We start from the raw sequence: 20,812 nt of genomic DNA on the forward strand, positions 1-20,812 counted from the left end.
AAAATCCCTAGCACTTCAGGAATCATCCACTTTCAGAAAACAATGGGCTCCAAGCTTCATCCTATTATCATGAATGGGAATCTTTGGAAGGGAGTTGTTAAGTCAATGGTAGGCCTTGGACAGATTTCAAATGCCCAGGTACTCTTAAAAACTGAATGTATTAGAAACTACAAATATAGACGAATTGTTGTCCATGTTTAAAATCGTATTAGGTAGCATTCATCAAATATTATATTCTACTTTCTTTAGTGAGAGATAAGTAGTAATGGGATAAACTAAAGGAATTTTCAGATATGATTAAATTGACAAAATGATGGTTTCAGAGATAGTTTCTACTCAGAGTACAAATGCCAGTAATTACCTGGTAACATCAAGTCTGTCATAGCTTATCTTTGTACAAAATGGTGGATCAAGAAAGTTTTTCCAAGGGAAATTTTTTTCAAGTGTTTTTTAATGTTTATTTATTCTTTGAGATCGAGAGCATGAGCAGGGGAGGGGCAGAGAGAGGGAGACACAGCATCCGAAGCAGGCGTCAGGCTCTGAGCTATTAGTACAGAGCCCGATGCAGGGCTTGAACTCACTAACTGCAAGATCATGACCTGAGCCAAAGTCAGATGCTTAACTGACTGAGCCACCCAGGCGCCCCCCAAGGAAAAATTTTAATAATGAATTTGCAACAACAAGTTTTGGAGTTCTACCTGGGATTGAACCCTGTTTCTAATACTTATTAGTGTGTAATCATGGGCAAATGATTCAAACAAGTCACTGTGTTTTCTCTGGAGATACAATATAATAATGCCTACCTTTTAGATTTGAGAGGAGAAAATATGATAATGTAATTTATGAAACATAACTGGTTCATAGTATGTATGTATGTGTACATGCATTTTTATACATGCTTCCCCCATTACATATACAGAAATTGAGACCTTGACTCATGAATTTACTTCTCTAAGAACACATAGCTCTTCAATAGCAAAATAAGCTTCGAATCTAAGACAAATCTTTTAAATTTCCTCATAGTTAATGTGATCTTAACAAAAACCAGTAAGTCACTACAATGCTCTAATTCTCATTTCTGAAAACTGTCAGGTTGCTTTAATTGATTATTTCAAAATCTTACTAAATACAATCATGAACCCACCTCCCCTCCTCAAGTATGTGAGTTCGCATTCAAGCGAAATAAACCACAAACCAGCATGATAGAAAACTGAGGAAACCTTCAAGATGCTAAAACTGGAAGAAAAGCAATTAACTTGGAAAGCAGGTTAAACCTAAGTACAGCAGACAACTGCTGGTCTTTATTTAGTATTGGTGAGTGAAAAAGAAAGGTCTGTTCCATTCACAATGTAAACCAAACCCTGCACTAGACAGCAACATATTAGCATACCCAAAACTTGGATTTGCCACTCCAGATTTTACTTTGCTCTCACCCATATTTTGCTTTAGCTTATGTGTTTTGATAGGCAGTAATAATGATAATTAATAATGCCTCTTCCTGAAATTCTCCCAAGTTTTGTTTGAGACTAGCAGTCTGTGCTAAACACCAATTCCCTTCAGAATCAGGAGCAATGCAAATGTAGTGCCACTAACACTTGAACATGCACGTGAGGGATATGAGTAATCGTAAGATTAAATCTTTGATTTCAAGATGTTTGCAATATAGTTTGGGAAACTATTATTTAGAATTAGGTTACTTTATAAGTGACGAAAATTCAAAATATAGCCACCTAAACAAGTATATTTGTTCCTAATACTGCTGTATAAAACTATCACAAATTTAGTGACTTTAAACAACAAAAATGTATTCTCTCACAGCTTGGGGGGGGGGGAGCAAATAGGCAAATATCCAAAATCAAGGTATTAGTAGGGCCATGCTCCCTCTAGAGGCTCTAATGGAGATTCTTCCCTTACCTTTTCCATCTTCTAGTGGCTTCCCACAGGCCCTACAGCCAGATCACTCTAATTTCTGGTTCTTGTCTTCATATCTTCTCCTCCTCTGTGTGTCCGATGCTTCTCTGCTGCCTGTGTGTCTCCCTTCACTGTGTCTGCTGTAAGAACACTTGTTGAATTGAATATGGGGCCCACCTGGATAATTCAGGATGCTCTCATCTTGAGAGCCTTAACTTAGTCACATTTGTAAAGACTTTCTCCAAATAAGGTTACAATCACAGGTTCTAGGGATTAGGACATGGGCGTATCTTTTGGGAGGACATAATTCAACCCACTGCAAGAAAGGAGAAGCTTATTTCTCTCTTATAATACCTAGGCAAAGTGCCAAAGGCTGACAGGATTCTCCTCAGTGTATCAGCAACCTGGACTCCTGCTATCTGGTTTTCCTGCTAAAACGGGCTTCCTTTCTGAAGACCAGCTTACAAGCCAAGATGGCTGATTCAGTCATTGCATCTGATTTTAAGCCAGTAGAAGGAAAAATAGGGCTCATGAGAGAGTTCCAAATGAATGGCAGGGCTGTTGACCCTGGTGTCTCAGACTCCTCATTAGAGAAGAAATAAAAACTCCATATTTTAGTACTTTGTAAGTTAAACTAGTTTTTCTATCACTTCCAGCAAACCAGGCCATAAAAATACATACACATTTTTTAAAATTATTTTTTAATGTTTATTCATTTTTGAGAGAGAGAGAAAGAGAGAGACAGAGCAGGAGAGGGGGAGGGGCAGACAGAGAGGGAGACACAGAATCTGAAGCAGGCTTCAGGCTCTGAGCTGTCAGCACAGAGCCCAATGCAGGATTCAAACCCATGAACTGTGAGATCATGACCTGAGCCGAAGTCAGATGCTTAACCCACTGAGCCACCCAGGCGCCCCCATGCACGTATTAAAGACTATTAAGCCATGCAAAGCAGCATATCATAGGGACTGTGATAGAGTCCAGAAGAGGGGAGAACTCTGTGGCTCAAATGATCCAGAAACAGCTTGTTCCTGATCATTATCAGAATTAGTGAGATTTGACAAGGTGGGAAAAATGAACTTCCAGATGATGTCAAGACTTAATTGATCTTTCTGGACCATAAAATCCCAACAACTTGGATTTCAGTACTTACTTGTTGCCTGAAATCACTTAGATTGTATGTTGGGAACAACAACAAAAAAAAATCATTCTGAAAGCAATCGGTGTTATATTACTCACCTCTTAGGTTCTGGAGTGCTGTCAGAGCAGCACCAGAAGCAGAACCAGAAGAAACCTAAGATTTACCTAAGATTGCAAGGCACTATCTGAGGAACAACAACCAAAGGGGGTGGGGGGGACAAACAGATATGGGAGATAGGAAGAGAGGTAGAGAGCCTGAGTTTTGAGGAGAACAGAAGAGTTTGAAGAAGATGCTGCTATTTTAAAAACTGCTCCCCACACCCTGCTTGCCCCATATTTGCTACCACTACAAGAGAACTTAGGACAAGCTTATCCTATTACTGAGGGTTTTGGAGCAGCGTTATAGACAAGACTTAACACAGGGACAAGAAAGTACTGGGGAAAATACTTGCACCTGGAAGATAAAAACAACAGCAGCAAAACTTAACAAACTACATAATACAAATCTCAATTACGATCACTTAAGATGAAGGTAGATAACTACTTTTACTCGTGTAGAGATGATTGAGAAGCTAGGCACTGCGCTAGCCACAACATTTACTCCCTCAAAATAACAGAAAAATGGGTAAGATGCAGACAGAACACACAAATATGGCATAAGATATTGGTTGTTTTCATGTTGATTTCAATAGCATTCTACCTTTATTGCCTTTTAAAATTATCATGCACAATATGCAAATAAACACCCACCATGAGTATTTTTTCCATAAATTACTTCTCCCTGTGCTGAAAGGAGCCCAGGGGATTACCAACCGGTGGTGCAGGTACGTGGTATTTACTTGCTACACAGTGCCATCTGGTGGCAAATGTGGCAAATTTCAGACACAGGGTCCCTGAGCTCTAGACAGACTCACAGGGGCTAGGGGCCTTGATGGGTCAGCCCAATGGAAAATAAGTAAATACACTGGAACATTTGTCAAAGTTGAAGATCAAGTTATTTGTTAATTATTCTCGTTAGTACTCCTAATATGTAGCTAACGTATTTCCAATAAAAATGAACTCTTTTATGAACAAATTGATTCATAATAGCAACAATTCTCAATCTTCATTAACACTGTAGTTTTTAAAGTCCTATTCTTATTTAGGAATGCACAAGATGGCTATGGATATTATGCCTTTCTCACAAATGGAAAATGAAGCTCTGGTAGGCTAAAGAAATCGCTCAAACTCACAAAGCTAAAAATAATGGTGCTGCTAAAGCCCAAATAAAGACTCTCTGTTACTAATCTGTGTGTCTTTACACTGATCCTGTTAGCCTAGGCTTAAAATGAAATGACGCAGTTTCAGTTGAAACTAGATTGAAGCTTTCGCCTCCGTGCAAAGTGGGTCTTTTGAATTAGATGGCGCTTCATAAAGTAACAGTTCCAAGCCTCCCCTTATGGGATCTGGAGGAAGACTCTGGGAATGTTGGTGGAAATGGCTGTGCATTCCTAAAGATCAATAGGTGATTTTTTTTTCTTGTTTTCTCCCCAGCCCTTGTACTCACATATATGAAACACCACCTGTCTTTGTGTTTTGCTCTGCCTCCCTGTCTTGGGATTTACTCTTTATAACTGCTTTTTATCAGAAGCAACACCTACTTTCCAGTAGACCTTCAGGTGGCCCCTCACTCCCTCCTGGTAGATGTATTTCTTTCAGAGTTAATCAAAGAATGATATTTAAGGTGGCATCTCTTATTAGGCATCTAGATGACTTATGCCATTCGTATCAATGAGACCTTTTCAACCCTAATATCTGTTCCAGAGATTTATGGAGTACAGCCTTGAAATTTAATTATGGTGATGTTTCAGAGACTGATGGACAGCTTTAAGCATCTTGCCTTAACATCGTTAGACAGTCCCAAGTTTCAGTGCTATAAAAGATTGAAGATCAGGCTACTGCATGTCTTACCTTCATTATGATCTATAGGTATAAGCCTACATTTCTCAGACTCTGTCAGAAGGTTTTTTATCTTGTGAGAAACTATTGAAATTTAAGGCCATTGTTTCAAAAGCCTATTTAAACCTATGGGTATGGTCCTGATGCCGTCAGTATTTTGGTCATTCCTTTATGGCTGCTTATATTTTTAGACTTGAGCAAAGAGTCCTAAAACCATTCCAGGATCAAAAGTTATTAATGTATTCATTTAAAATAACCTTCTGAGGGGCGACTGGGTGGCTTGGTCGGTTAAGCGTCCGACTTCGGCTCAGGTCATGATCTCAGGGTCCGTGAGTTCGAGCCCCGCGTCGGGCTCTGTGCTGACCGCTCAGAGCCTGGAGCCTGCTTCCGATTCTGTGTCTCCCTCTCTCTCTGCCCCTCCCCTGTTCATGCTCTCTCTCTGTCTCAAAAATAAATAAATATTAAAAAAAATTAAAAAAAATAAAATAACCTTCTGAGAAAAATGCTACTTATGCATTATGATGTTTCATTTTATTGGTTCATCAAAGTCATTTTGAAAATATATTTGAAAATTTATCCCAAAATGTAGAACATTTTCTTTCCCAAAGCTACCACACCAGTGAAAACCCCAAATTTCCCTTTTCCTTTATGCCATTTATCATCAGCCGCAATAAAGATTTTGGAATTAGAACTTAGGTAGCAATTTTGGGATGATGTATTAGCCCTTCTTCAGCTATGTTTGCTCTAGAGAGGTGATTAATATAAATGTCAGTTTATTTGTAAACTAGGAATATGTAACACAGAAAAAAAGACACAGGGAAGAACTGATACTGCCATTTCCAGAGCCTCGTTTTAGACCCTAAATGAACTTTAGTTGGGGAATGGCCATCGCTGATAAACGCTAGAAGTGATATTGCCTAAAGTGACAGAAAATACAGTGGCACCCATCTCTTTTCAAGGTTAAGAAGTTGCTTACTCTGTCTCAAGAGCTCAGTATATAAACACAGTTTACAAGGAACTTTAAACTGATCACTAAAACCTGTGTATATTCAACTGTTAAATCAAAAGGAAGCCTGTGGTGTTGATCAAGCCCAATAATCATTCTTTAATATCACCAGGGAGATAGCAGCATGATGAAAAGTATAAGGATGGTATAAATCAACTGAAGAAATTCTGAGCCAAAGACCTTCATTTTTAAAAGGCAGAGATTAAAATCACCAAGCTAATAAGATCTGCTCAGGGACCTAGAAATGTCAGCCAAAAATATGGAAAATGTATCCCCCAAGAGTAAGCTTTACTAGGTTGGTTTATAAATAATAGTTATCTGCTGAAAACAGACCATTAAGCTTGCTGTTTAGCTTAAAGGTAGTATTTAGTTAGAATTCTATATATGGGATGTCTTATTCATATATTAATGTTCCTGTCTAATGGATAGGAAAAGAAATAACTATTCAAAGGAGATTATGCATTAGTTTCCTAGCTCTTTCCTGACATCTGACATTCCCTTTATGCTGCAAATACTACTGCTTTGTAAACATCTCCCCTGACCCAAGATCTTCACAAGGTACTCTTGGTAACCCCTCATATTATTTTGACCACCTAAGGTAGTGAGTGGTATGATCTATTAATTTGGCAGTCAGTCCCAATAGATTGGGGGTTAAAGAACAAAATAGTGTCCTAGTAATGTTGCCTCCAAGGCCTATCTCTGTTCCAGACAAACAGCAAGTGCTCAGTGCAAAACTGTTGATCTTTATTAATTCTCTCACTATGTCTCAACATAGACATATCTCCAACCCAGCTGATCGACTTCTGATCGCCAGACAATGAAAATCCCTTCTTCTGTCATTTGGTTTATACCATATATCCTTCTAGGAGGTTCTGGTTCTTTACTTTCTAACTCTTTCCATTTTTTTAGACAATTTTTAACGCTTATTCGTTTTTTGAAAGACAGAGAGAGAGGGAGCGCAAGTGGGGGAGAGGCAAAGGGAGAGGGAGACACAGAATTCGAAGCAGGCTCCAGGCTCACAGAGCCCGATGCGGGGCTCACACTCACAAGCCATGAGATCATGACCTGAGCTGAACTCAGATGCTTAACTGACTAAGCCACCCAGGCACCCCATAACTCTTTCCATTTTTATAAGTTACAGTCTACGAGACATCCCAGAGAAAACAAACTTTTCTCTCCTTTCTCTTCCTACAACATTGACTATTTTCCCCAATTCTCCTAGCTCATGTTAGTACATGCTATCTTGTGTCACTGCTATGTTTCTAATTAACAATCAGAATTCCAAAACAAGACTGAGTCTCTTCAAGGACAGGAGTCATGTCTTGGATTTTGTCACACAGCAGTTACCTAGGGTGCTACATTAGCACATGCAGGTGCCCAGTAAATCTGAGTTTAAAGAACGCTGGTTCAATGCTCATCTAATGATAACATAGCATAATAAAAATGAAGCCCGGTGCCTGGCAGGCAACACAAGTGCAATTCTGAACGTTACCTTGATAAATTATGTGAAAGTTCAGGCTGAAAACAGGTAATGCAAAATGATTTGATAAAATTAATTTTTAAAGAAAATTTGAATCATTACAGTGAAAATGTTGTGCAAAATCGTACTCATCATTCAGTACATAAAAAAAAAAACATGCCACTTTTTCAAGAATGATTCCCTTATTCATTTCCCTCCCCTCCCCAGCCAAATCAGAAGCAATGGTTTCCTAAGATAAATACTCCAAACCTAGCATTTATTTCTCAACTATTTGGTTTTTCTCAGCTATGCTTAAAGTATCATCTCCATTTGGAATGTACTTAATTGAACATAATGTGTTTTGTCCTCTTCTAAGCCATAAGGTATTTGAGGGAAGGAGATCAAGTTTAATTTATTTTTGAAATAGTCCCAACACGTAGAGCATGGCTTACCTGTAGAAGGGCCTCACTGTGTGCCTGCATGCCTACATGAATGAATAAGGGTCTACATCATTACAATAGGGGCATTCAAGTTAAAATTCTGTACTGGAGACCAGCAATGGTTCTCAAGTCCTAGAAGCGCACTTTTTAATTTTAATGTTTATGAAATCACAACACCTCTTACATTGGATGTGCACATTTAGTGTTGTTATTGTGGAGTGTGTGTGTGTGTGTGAGAGAGAGGGAGGGAGGGGAGAGAGAGAGAGAGAGAGAAAAGCAGTTATTAATTGGTGGCACATCTTAGAATAAATAGCATCTTTGAATTGAGAAACTAGAATACAGGTCAAAACTTCTGACTTAAAGATTAGCTGGGTTTACACATGTCTACAAGAAAGAGTACATGGTTCAATGTGAGGAAAAGAATCTCCATCTTCCCAGAGAGGTGCAGAGTTCTTTGTCTGATGCATTGCATCCCTAGAATGAGATGAGTAAGTATTTGCTATGACTAGAATACATACTCATCTCTAAAAAACTGCAGGAGTTGTTTAAAAGAGAGCTAGCCAACTGCCCACTGTTCTTCCTGCATCCCTTTGTTCTCAGATGTTAATCCGTTATCTCCCATGCCCCCATTATCACTGTGATTCATGGCCATCTTTAAATATAGATGGATTGCTTAGTTCTATCTTCATTCATGTTTTGCCTGAACCTTCTCATTCATGATAAAGACTAGTTGATTTGGATGTGTAAAATCTTGGGTTCATAGCCAAACAACAGTTGGCCAGTTTGCAAATTAAATCCTCGGTTATAAAGAGTTCCAGGAAAGAACAGAAAATGTGGATCACATAGTGTACCTAGAATTCTACTTCTAGAAACACATTCCCTGGCACCAGACATGCTGATGGTATGATGTGAGCATAACCTTAATCACAAAGGACAACAGGCTAAGCTTCCCACACTGTGTACAAGAAATAATCAAGATGACAGAACCCTTTCTGATCCCCTGCTACCTACTTCGGGATTATCCATAAGGTTTATAAAAGTAAATAGAGGAGAAAAATCACACACTGATTAACTTTGGACAATGGTCAGGGCAGCCTCTTAAGTATATATATATTCAGGAAGTGTCTGATAAAACAAGAAGTCATTGTTCTTAGGCATATGTATGGGAAATGCTGTTGTTTTTCCTTTTTCATAGCATAGCGGTCTAACCACTACCTGTATGTGTGCATGTGTCTGGGTAGGGATGAGTAAGCAAATGATAAAGAACATGTATTGAATCAAATCATATTTTGAAGTGTGATCATTGCTATAAAAGACTGCAGTTGTCCTTGTGAGTCTAAAGAGTTAATTTTTTTCTAGCATGATTTCATTTTACATCCCAAAGAATCAGATTACTCCCAGAAAAATGCCACTTAAGTGGGAAAAATAAAAGGAGGCAAGAAAGGGATAGACAAAAAAGCAGGCTTGAATGCATAATGAATGCTTTGCAACTCATTGATAGACAACCCTTAAAACAAAGCATTGTTGTGTAAAATGTTCTAGAGAAAAGAATTCAAGAGTTTATCAAATGAGTTATTGGAGAAGAATTTTTTTTAAATCTGCCAGAAATGTACCAGGCCATTATTGCATCTTATAAATTATTTATTATTCTTAGATATGTCATAAAGTCCAACACAAATAAAGAAAAAATGCTGACAAGACAGAAACATCATTGTGAATATAGAGATAGCTTTCTGAAGCCTTGCAAAAACTCTCTAAGGATCTCTGCACCCTGCCCCCCACATTGTCACCACTTTTGTGTCTTGCTTCTTTGTATTTGAGGGTGTCAGCACTTCGCTCCTCCAACAAGACCACCCATTCTTGTTTCTCTTTGCATGACTAAGCTAATAGACCACAAACCATTTGTGTCTGGGTGTGTGTGTGTGTGTGTGTGTGTGTGTGTAAGAGAGAGAAAGAAAGAGAAAGAGAATTAGCCATGAAAAATTAAGTAAAATATGATTGTGAAGAGAAATCCAATTGTAAAAACATCTATTAATATGACTGCCTAGTTTATATGCAACTCTGCAAGATTTTGCCATTTCTCACGACTGCCTTAGCTCTTCCAGAGTCTTATTTAATAGAGCAGAGAAGTCTCCCTAGTCTTTCATTCTTATGAAGCAGGCTAATGAAATATCATAGAAATGGTTTCATTTTAACACTGGGAAGACATTAAGTATCTGACTGTAAAATACTTTTCTCCTTATTCACTTTTAAGGGTCTTATGGAAATGAGTATGGTTTTAAGTAAAAGCAGTAATTTCAAAGTTGCTTAGTCACATGAGGACACACTATCTTCCATATTTTGCTTTATTCTTTGCCCATTACTCCTTTCCAGTTCTGGAAGCACATTTTTCTTCTTCATGGCCTTTCTGGTGAATGGCTAAAACTAGATCCCAAATCCCCTTAGGACAGACATTCTGTCTTGGGTACCTTAGTATCCTCTGCAGCATTTCATCAAATGTTTTGCAGATCACAGATGTTCCATAAATATTTGTCGATTTTAGTGAGTATGTGTGCGGAGTGGGTGGCAGAGAATCTTTCACCTCCTCCCAGTATGCACCAAGAAAACTCTAGGGCACCAAGTATCATATCACTTTATCTGATCTTCTCCAGGGTAGGGGTCCCAGAGGTCACAGCTCTGATCTTTTTTGTATCTAGGAAATCATACTAAATAATACAGCTATTTGCGATTTAACTCCTGTTTGTGAGCACAACAACCCTAAGAAGACAGCTTGCCTACTGTTAACTGTTAGCCACATGGCTCAACATTTTCCTGACTTCCATTTTCTTAATCTTGTATCTAAATAAATATACTCTTAATCCATTTTTTTTCCAGAAACATTACTATATATTTTGTTAAAGGTTGCTCTGGCAATATTCAGATGAAATAAAGTCAAGTATGGATGGTCTAACACTTAGGAGTAAGCAGAAAATTTGAGGCATTATAGAAAGAACCATAGTAGGACCTGGGGTATAGTAAGAGATGTCTGTGAAGGCTGAAGTTGCCCGCGAAAGATGCGGCAAATGGAGAATTATTTCAATTTTATACTGTTCTTTTTGCCACATTCAGGGCCTTGGAAAAACCAGAACTCGGGTCACTGATTGGGCATAAAGGCCTCTATGACTCTCACATAAATATGGAGTGTATGGCAGTGAAAGGAACAATTGGCGGGTGGTGAGGAAGCCTTACTACTAACAGCTGAGAAATCCGGGGCATTTCTCCTCTTGACTGCAGCTTCTTTGATTGTAAAGTGAAGGCATTAGACTGGATTATTTCATATTTTTTAATGTTTATTTATTTTTGAGAGAGAGAGAGAGAGCTTAAAGGGAAGGGCCAGAGAGAGAGAGAGAGAGAGACAGAATCTGAAGCAGGCTCTGAGCTGTCAACACAGAGCCTGATGTGGGGCTCGAACTCATGGACTGCAAGATCATGACCTGAGCCAAAGATGGACACTTAACGGACTGAGCCACCCAGGCGCCCCTGGATTATTTCATTTTTAGTTTTTTGTTTACATTTATTTATTTTTTTGAGAGACAGAGACACAGCATGAGTGGAGGAAGGGCAGACAGAGAGAAGGAGCCATAGATCTGAAGCAGGCTCCAGGCTCCGAGCTGTCAGCACAGAGCCCAAGCCTGACACAGGGGCTCTAACCCACAAACCATGAGATTATGACCTGAACCGAAGTTGGAAGCTGAACCTTCTGAGCCATCCAGGCGCTCCTGGATTATTTCATTTTTCAATCATTGTATTGTATTCTATGGAATCCATCTGTGATATTTTCTTTCTGCAGTGCCCTATAATCTATCACTCCACGAGGACTCCTGAGAATGTATCCGTGTCTGTTTTCACCCCTCTTTTGGTTCAGACCCTCATCAGTGTTTTCCCTACTTTTGTCTTCACTGCCTAATTTACCCTGTACATTTAGTCTTTGCTAACCATGACTTAAACTGCATCATTTCCAGCTCCAGTATCTTCCAAGATGTCCCACGATTAGAGAACATGATTCACTTACCTTAGCCCAGAGTGACATCTGTTTTTTGTTCATTCTTTACTGAGAAGTTAGCTATTAGCTGACTTCTTATCCCTGATGTCAAGTTAATAGGTGTGAACACTACTTATTTCTTGATTTCAAACATAACCCTTGCTGGTGTGATTTAGGTCCAATTTCTTTCCTACATCACTCTACTGCACAGCGATCTCTTTCTCCCCTAAATCTCTATGGTGCTGTCTCTTCCAATCGTATCTTCCTTACCATTTATTGCTTCACTTGTCTGGATCTGCCAGTTATTATTTATGTGGCTCTCGGCAAATTACAATTGCTGAAGTCTTCAGTTGCTCTATCTGTTAAATGCGAATGGCAGATGCATATACCCACAGATGGTCTTGAATCCCCTCAGATAATACGTACAAAGTACTTTGTACTGTGCTCAGTTCCTAAGAATGACTAATACTGTTACCTAGACAATATGTATCATGTCCTTTTTCATTATAAGGAGTTTACTCTTAATTACAACAGAGCACAAGACAAGGAAAAATAAAAGCGACCTAGAGGTCTGGGTAGAATGCCGTGTGTACACAAACATATGACTGCTCTTCTTATGACAATAAAAATGACCAAGAGTATGTCAAAATGGGGAGTGTGAGGAATCTGTGACAGAACAAGACTTGAGGAAGATATCGTCTTCTTTATGGAATTTTCAAAGATTTTCCTGAGAGAAATAATGGCAATAAAACCATACGGAGAAGAGACCCTCAGAGACATATTCACTTCTCTATGCAATAGGGGTGGGCTTTTGAAATCCAGGTAGAAGAGCTCAGGGACTCCATAAACACCATCTATTTGGGTGGATTGAAAGTGACGGTGAACTACAGGGCAGAAGAGGCTTTCCTTGGGCAGTTGTGGATTGAGGACACTTGAGAGAAACTAAGAGGGTATACAGAGGGTCATGGGCATTTACACACAGCAGAGGCTTCCTTCAAGCTGCCTGTCTGTTCTTGAAAAGGCAGTGGGTGAGCCATGAGCATCCTCTCCCAGGCGACACTGGTCCCATTAACCATTACCCAAAGACAGTGCCAAGACCATGTTTCTCTTTTGGAGATTGCCTATTAGTTACACAAAGAAACAGAAAGCAAACGGCCATTGAGCCAAGCTTTAAACTCAGTATTGTTTGACTCCAAAACACTAAAATAAAATATTTAAAGAATAGGAAAGCCATAATATAATTGCCTGAAGATGGGCATCGAATCCATTTTTAAATGTTTGAATGTTATAAATACGGTTGCAAGAGTGGCAATTTTATTTTTGAAAAATAAAATATGTGATATTGTGAGAATTTTTAAAACTGGAACTATAAATTAAATTATATGAAAATAAACCAGGATTTGGGTGAGAAGGTAAAGTATGGCAATGTTTCCATCCTGCATCACAGGAAGCCAGTGAATATCATTTTGTTCTTGATATTGACAAAACACTTGGAAATTAAATACTCTTCTAAATAAAATATACTAAAACTGAATTTATCAAATATATAGGGAGTATAATGACAACACTGCATATTAAAACCCATGGACCCCAGCCAAAGATGAAATTAAAAGCAAATTTACATCATGAAAAACTTTGATTAAAACAAGGAGAGGGGCACCTGGGTGGCTCAGTCGGTTGAGCTTCTGACTTTGGCTCAGGTCATGATCTCACTGTCTGTGAGTTCGAGCCCCGCATCGGGCTGTGTGCTGACAGCTCAGAGCCTGGAGCCTGCTTCAGATTCTGTGTCTCCCTCTCTCTCTGACCCTCCCCCGTTCATGCTCTGTCTCTCTCTGTCTCAAAAATAAATAAACATTTAAAAAAAATTTAAAAAAACAAGGAGAAATGAAGATATGCAATTTAAAGAAATAACAAAATCGTTCAAAAGAAAGGAGAAATAGAAGGGATTAATAAAGAGATATATGCAGAAGTGAATAAGTATAAGAAAAAATAAATCTATAAATAAAAGAAATTCCTTCTATCCTATCATTCAAAAACTGTCTTATAGATGTTAAGAAAATATGGAATTATGTTTGATGTGGCATGATTTAAAATATTGGATCCATAGACACCTAAAAGTTAATTTTAGAAATTCTGTAGGCCAACTCAAAGAAATAAATTTTCACATTTCAATATAGCTAAAGCCGAGGATGAAGTTTTCGTCTAATCCTGAGGACAACTGAGATGGTCTGCTGGCAAATAAAGGCTATGAGGGAGACAGAAGCTTCACCTTGGGAGCCCATGGGAGTAACTAAAAGAAAAGGTTATAATCCTACAAACACCCAGAGATGAGACATAATAAGCGATCCACAGACTAAAAAATAGGACAAATATGCCGGATGTATTAAGGAACAAAATGATCACATCAATATAAGTATTTTAAAAAATCAGCGTCTAGAACTAGGAGGAGCATGAGATTTTATTTATCCTTCTCTCAAATTAACAAATTATCCCACCACAATTTCATGAAGCTGGCAGAAGATACAAAACCCATGGGTCAGAGACAAAAACCTTATGAGTATCATGTTTATATTAATTCTTCTTTCACCCAAGTTCTAGAGGAAGTGATGTGGGGTGGGGCCCAGTGGTTGCTGGGCACACAGTGGGTTTGCAATCATAGCTGAAGAGCCTTGAGCTGGAACCCAAATCTTTTGTAACGGACTGCATGCAAACCTCCTTGACCTCTGTGGCAAAGCAAGATATTATCATATTATCTTTATTATGCTCGGCAGGAAACAGATCTGTCTTCTGCTCCAGAGGGAGACATTATCTTTATCTTCCAAAGCTGTTTGCTCTACAACATCTTTGAAAAGTTATCCTAGGACACAGGCCGCCGTGCCTCTGCTCACAACATGTGCAGAAATGAGGGAGACCTATGGAGAATTGTCTCTGAACACACACAGATGCTCTGAACTGCAGATGCTGACTTACAATTGCTCTGTATCTTAACCTGTACATATCTGTGTAACAGGCTATAGAGTAGATAGGATCCAGGATTTACTTAGCAACGCTTAATAATTTTTCCAAGCAAGTCAGATAGTTCAGCCAGTAATGTACAAATCTAAGAGTTAATTATTTGAAATTATTTTTTTACGGGAAAAAAATAATAGCCAGACAGCCTGGATGAAAAATTTAAAAATGCAGAAAAATAGAAATTAGGAAAAGTATATAATACAAACAAAGAGGTCAAAAAACATCATAATAAAATACTATATTTAACTAAATGATATAATATATGATTTTCTAAGAAACACGAATTATCTAATTTTTGGCACTTTAATCCTTCTGGAATAAATTTTGGTATACAATATGGCAGTGGCATTGAATTCTGAAACATTAATTTATCAAATATATCCAATACCTGATATCTCAAATGTACTATATAATTCATCTTTAACCTACTGGCATATGTAGAGAAAAACCTAAAATAAAATAGTATAACATTAGAGATAGTGAAAAATGGTCAACAGATTTGATTTGTGATTTTATCACTGTCCATTCTGTCTAGGCAGTAGTGTAGGGCAGCATTTAAGAGTTTAGATGCAAGAACCTGCCTTCCTCAGTAAGAAAACTCACCCATCCCAAAATAGCTGAATGACTAGGGGCATGTTATGTTACCCCTTAACTTTTCTGTACCTTGATTTTGTCCACTGTAAAATGCAGATAATAAATGTACATACCTCTATCTGGATTAAATGAGTTAATGATTATAAAGTGTTAATATAGAACCTGAGACAAAGAAAGCACACCGAAAGTGTTAACAGTTGTTATTTTTTGCTATTTTTCATTTAGCACAGCAAAATATGGCAAATAGAGATGACAAAAAATGTAACATGTCTGAGATTCAGATTATTTAGTCTTAATTTAAGAGAAACCTACAAATCTTTAAGAAAAAACAAAGACCCTGATGGAAAAATTGCTAAGAGACATAAGCAGGTGACACACACACAAAAATACAATTAAAAATACTATTAAAATATTTAATATTTTATGTGTTAAAATATTTAATATTCTGTGAAAATAGAAACAACCAGGTCTTTTCCTATCATATTGCAAAGATTAAAATGAGTGGAAAAATATGCATAAAAATGCTCAAATAGTGCTGAAAGAATAAGCATAGAGACATATCAATTGCCTGAAGGAAATATGTCAATATGGATCAAAGCCTTAAGTGTTTGAAGAAGAAATCCCACCACTCTACATTTATTCCAATGATAAAATCAAATGTCTATAATGTGTGTATACACCTAACAGAGTGTTATTTATAACAGCAAAACATTAAAAAGAACCTAATGTCCAGCAGGAGAGCACTGATTATGTATATTATGGTGCATCTTTACGATACCAGGTTCAGGACTGAGACAAAGTTGAGGCAAGACAGGTGCTCAGAGCACATGATGTAGGGAACCACTCACAGTCACTGTCATGGCTAAGTGCCAACACTGATCGTACAAGCCTCCAGGAGTGAGCACCTCTTCAAATATTGCTACCGAGGCAAAATTCTTTTGCCTCACCCTAGGCCAGATCCTAAATATGAAACTTTCATATTTATAAGTGTTTATAACATGATATAACACTTAAAATCATGTTATAAAAGATTGTCTAATGATCTAAGACCATATTTTTATATATTTCTAATGCAAAATCTAGGCTTGACACAAAGGCAGAAATAATACTAGGATAACATTAGTCTAACTCTCGTCCTATTACTTATTCAACATTTAATTTCTTGCTTTTTTTTTTTTTTTTACTATTTTGAGTAGTGTTATGATGGCTCTCCTTGTATATAATTTTTTCTATATATCATACATTATTTATTTTTGTTTGTTTCTTGGAATTGGAATTGTTAGTCAAAAAGTATGAACATTTTTAAGACCCTTGATAAAAGTTAATGATTGCTTTCCAGAAAGACTCCATTTTTATACCCTCAAGTGAGCAGTGTGACTCTGAAAGCCTCCAAATATGTGTCACCCCTTCTACTGAAGCTCAAATGCATGAAAATTTTGGATTATTTCTCCAACTCACCAACTATAGAAACTTCTAGCGAGGTCAAGACTTGATTGTATATACTTTTGTTTTCCTTTCTGTGCTTTGCATATTAACCTGCATTAAAAGCTTACTAGGCACTAGTTGATTGGTAGTACCTCGCATATATTTTTTCTGCTACAACTTTATACACTTTTTTAAAAAAAATATTTTTAATGCCTTTATTTCTTTTTGAGAGACAGAGAGTGAGCAGGGAAGGGGCAGAGAGAGAGAGGGGGGACACAGAATCTGAAGCAGGCTCCAGGCTCTCCACTGTCAGCACAGAGCCCGACGTGGGGCTTAAACTCACAAGCCGTGAGATCATGACCTGAGCTGAAGTCAGGTGCTAACCAACTGAGCCACCCAGGCGCCCAACCTTATATACTTCTTAAACTTATGAGTTCCTTTTCTTCTCTTTCCTTTTTTTTTTTTTTTTTTTTTATCTTCTGGTCGCAGCAATATGAATAGAGGCTGGCCAGAAGTCAAGGGAAGACAAAGGAGCCAGCTGGCTTCAGCAGCTCCTATAATTCTGTACAAATCACAGTGTGGAGAATACTGAAAAATGGCGAATTAATGTCGAAGGCCTTTCAGGAGAACTTCTCCCTCCACAGACTGCTATCCTTGATTGCACTGTGCTGATATTGCATACAAAATGCTGCACAGGTAATATTGAGAATTTACTAAATTAAACTTTGAGCGACAGGACATTAAAATCCACTTGAAAAAGAAAACCAAGAAAATAGTTCTGATTCTTGTTTCCATTGCCAAGGCGTCCCAGAATAAGAGGTAGATTTCTGAAATGTTTTCATGAGAATGGTGCCAGTGTCCAAGGAGCCACGTGGGTATTTTTGGGCCACATCAAAATTGACCAAGAGATCCTCTATTAGTCTCTTTAGTTTCCTGCTTATATTAATGGGAATTTCCACCTAACTGATGATACCAGTGATCCCAAGGCTCTGTGCCAGGCAGACACGAACACAGAATCAATAATGTCACAGCCCAGGCTTTCGTGGTCAAAAGGACACGGACTGAGAGCCCACATGAGGTACCTACGGGCTTCTGAGGGTGATGACTTGGCAGATAACTATGACCTGCAGGAACTTGCAGTGAGGGGCAAACTGACACACACACAAATGGCAGCACACTGTCATCTCAAATTCCTAGAAAGAAAAATTTGTTGTTAAGGCTTTGATACTTGTTTTATTTTTCTGTTCCTTCCTCTACCTCTTTCTGTCTCTCACATTTACACATTTAAAAGGAAACTTTCAATTAGTCCAAGAGAATCTGCCTGTGCTTTTAAAACAACAGGAGGTCGCCAATCTTATTCTCTAATGAATACTGACTAGTAGGCATATTTACAATGGGACTTGGGTTTTCTTGGTGGATATTGTGAATTTTTTTTGAACGTTCAGTATCTATTTTAGCAATTGCCCCAGAGACTTACTTATGATTTCTCTATCAGGTAACATGGCATTATATCTATAGTTACCAGTTTTGAAATTTAAGCTGTAAGCTACTGAATAGCTTATCATAGAATGTTCATCCCTCTTTTAGCAGTTACAGTATTGAAAATAATGTTACAGACTTTAAGAATCTAAACAAAACACTTCTGATAGCAAACAAAATGAAGCAAGCTTAAGTGTTTTCTCTCTTTAGTCCCTCAAGATCCAACGGGTCAGGTTTTCTTGGCACCTGCTGTCCCCAGCTGTGGTGGCTACGGTCTGGCTATAGGATAATAGACTCATCAGAATTGTGCACCACCAGCTGTTCCGTGTTTCCATGTCTTGTCCTCAGGGTCCCCTTCTGATTCCGATTGACCCACTAGTTGAGTGCCAGTGCTCTGAGCATGAATTATGAATGGCGTGCCTTGCCCATCCATCACCTGGACTCTGCAAGCTACCTACACTTGTCAGAAGTGGGTAGAGTGCTACTTGTAAAAGCCTGTATAAAATAACACATCCAAGGAAAGGATGGCATTCTCTGCACTTATCTTGCTCAGTCCAGTCCTGGGCCTTCCATTTGCACACCTAGTCAATACAGCTTTCCTTTCTCTCTAGCAGCGAGGAAGTTTTTATAGGCAGAAATCTTCTGACAAACATAAAATGCAATGAGAGAAAAGAGTCAGAAGTCTTGAGTCTGAGTTCTACTTGAGGATGTGAGCACATTTAAGCAATCTGGACCTGCATATTCATCTAATGAATTCAGTTTGGAAATTTGGCTCCTATCGCTACTTCCTAAAAGAGATGGAGTGCCAAGAGGGTAGCAGCTGAGAGGGGAGGGACAGAAGGCTGCAGAGTGGGCGAGACTAATTGGTCTTGTCACATAACACAGATTAGATTATGTCTGCCTAAAACTAGGAGGGGGAAGGGATGTTTAATCATTGTTTATACCAAAAAGATATAAAGCCGAGCAGCCTCATAGAACCAGATGCAGGGATAGAAGCACAAGCTTCTTGACAAGAAAATAGGAAAAACTAAGTGTGAGAAAAAAATTTTTTAAATGGTACAACATTTTGTTTTTCAGCTAGATAAGGGAATTGAGAACTGGAACAGCAGAGTATAATCTAATAAGAATTATGGTAATGTCTGACAATTCACTAAGGCCAGAACAGAAGTTTACCTTGCTAACCTAGTCAATAGATTTTTTTTTAATAGAGCAAGAGATTGGTGGAGTTGTGGGGCATATTCTAGCTACAAAGATCAACTTTTCAAGGAAATGGGAGTAAATATTTTAATATAAATAACTAATATGGCTAACTATTAAGGATTCTTATCTGTCAATAGAATAAGGTGTCTTAGAATCTCTATTCTAGAATTACTATTATAATTCAAGTTACTGTGTGTTCTACAATATAAAACTGCATTTTTGAGGACAGTACTCTGCAGATCAAACTCAGAGAACCCAGGATTAGCACTCCTTCATTTTTTCATATTATTTAAGGGACTACTGCATGTTGGCTAAGTAAACAAAATGTCTAAAAGGAAAACCGATATGGGTTTTTTTGTCTACCCTTTCCTCTTACCTACTTGTTCTCCTGTCCCACTTTTTCCGTTGGATCTTTCTGACTTTCTTCCTTTCCCAAGATAGTTTGTCCCTTTCTGGCAAATTCCAACTATGTTAATAAGAAAACATGAGGAAGAAATAGCAAGTGTTGATTTGTGACTAAAAGTTTTCTTCAGATTACTGTAGGTTCTATGACATAACCTTTTCCCTAGACTCTGGAACTCGAATGAAACAGAGATTTCCCACAGGTCATTCTCTCTGTTGCCTCTGGCCTCGGACCACAGTTAAATCAGCCCCCCTGGGTTTGTCTTACATACCACATCAGATATCCCAAACAGCCCTCATTATTAAACCCAGCTGTGAGCTAACTAATAGTACCAAAATAGATTCTTCTCTCCTTTTTACTGTTGGGAAAACATACCTCAGAATCATAGCTTCCTGTAAATAGATGAGCCTGTTCAGCCACTTTAGTAAATAATCAGTGGCTTTGTCATGGGAAGTTTTTATTTAATTGGGGGGTGGACATGGTTTGTCATATTGCATTGTGTCAAAGAACGTAAAGCTTTTATTCTATTCTTTTCAAAAAGGTTTCAGAGGGTTTTTAGTACTCAATACATATTTCCTATCTTGTCTTTCTTTTTAACTCACAGTTGCTGGATACTCATTTTCTGTGAAATTATAATTAGTGATATTTCTAGAAAGAATAATATTGAGTTTTGTATTGCACCTGTCACCCTTGAGTTCTCTGCAGATGTTTTTAGCAAGATGGATGATAAGGTAAGGTAATGACTGTGAAGGTAAAATGCATCAACTTGTGAATGTTCAGAAATGAC

General features: G+C 38.1%; 1 protein-coding gene across 5 annotated transcripts in view; it reads right to left on the bottom strand.

The window, feature by feature from the left end:
• IQCM (IQ motif containing M) overlaps positions 1–20,812 on the bottom strand; it is a 649,001-nt gene that overhangs the window by 114,370 nt on the left and 513,819 nt on the right. The window contains exon 15 of one of the 5 annotated variants that reach the window (XM_049632281.1): positions 1,852–2,051. The exons of the other annotated variants lie outside the window; for them this stretch is intronic. Within the exon in view, the coding sequence (XP_049488238.1) occupies positions 2,040–2,051 (12 nt within the window). The 3' untranslated portion in view covers positions 1,852–2,039. Of the gene's footprint in view, positions 1–1,851; positions 2,052–20,812 lie in introns of those variants that run through there. 5 annotated transcript variants of the gene reach the window in all.

This window comes from Panthera uncia, chromosome B1 (assembly GCF_023721935.1).
Source record: "Panthera uncia isolate 11264 chromosome B1, Puncia_PCG_1.0, whole genome shotgun sequence".
NCBI lineage: Eukaryota > Metazoa > Chordata > Mammalia > Carnivora > Felidae > Panthera > Panthera uncia.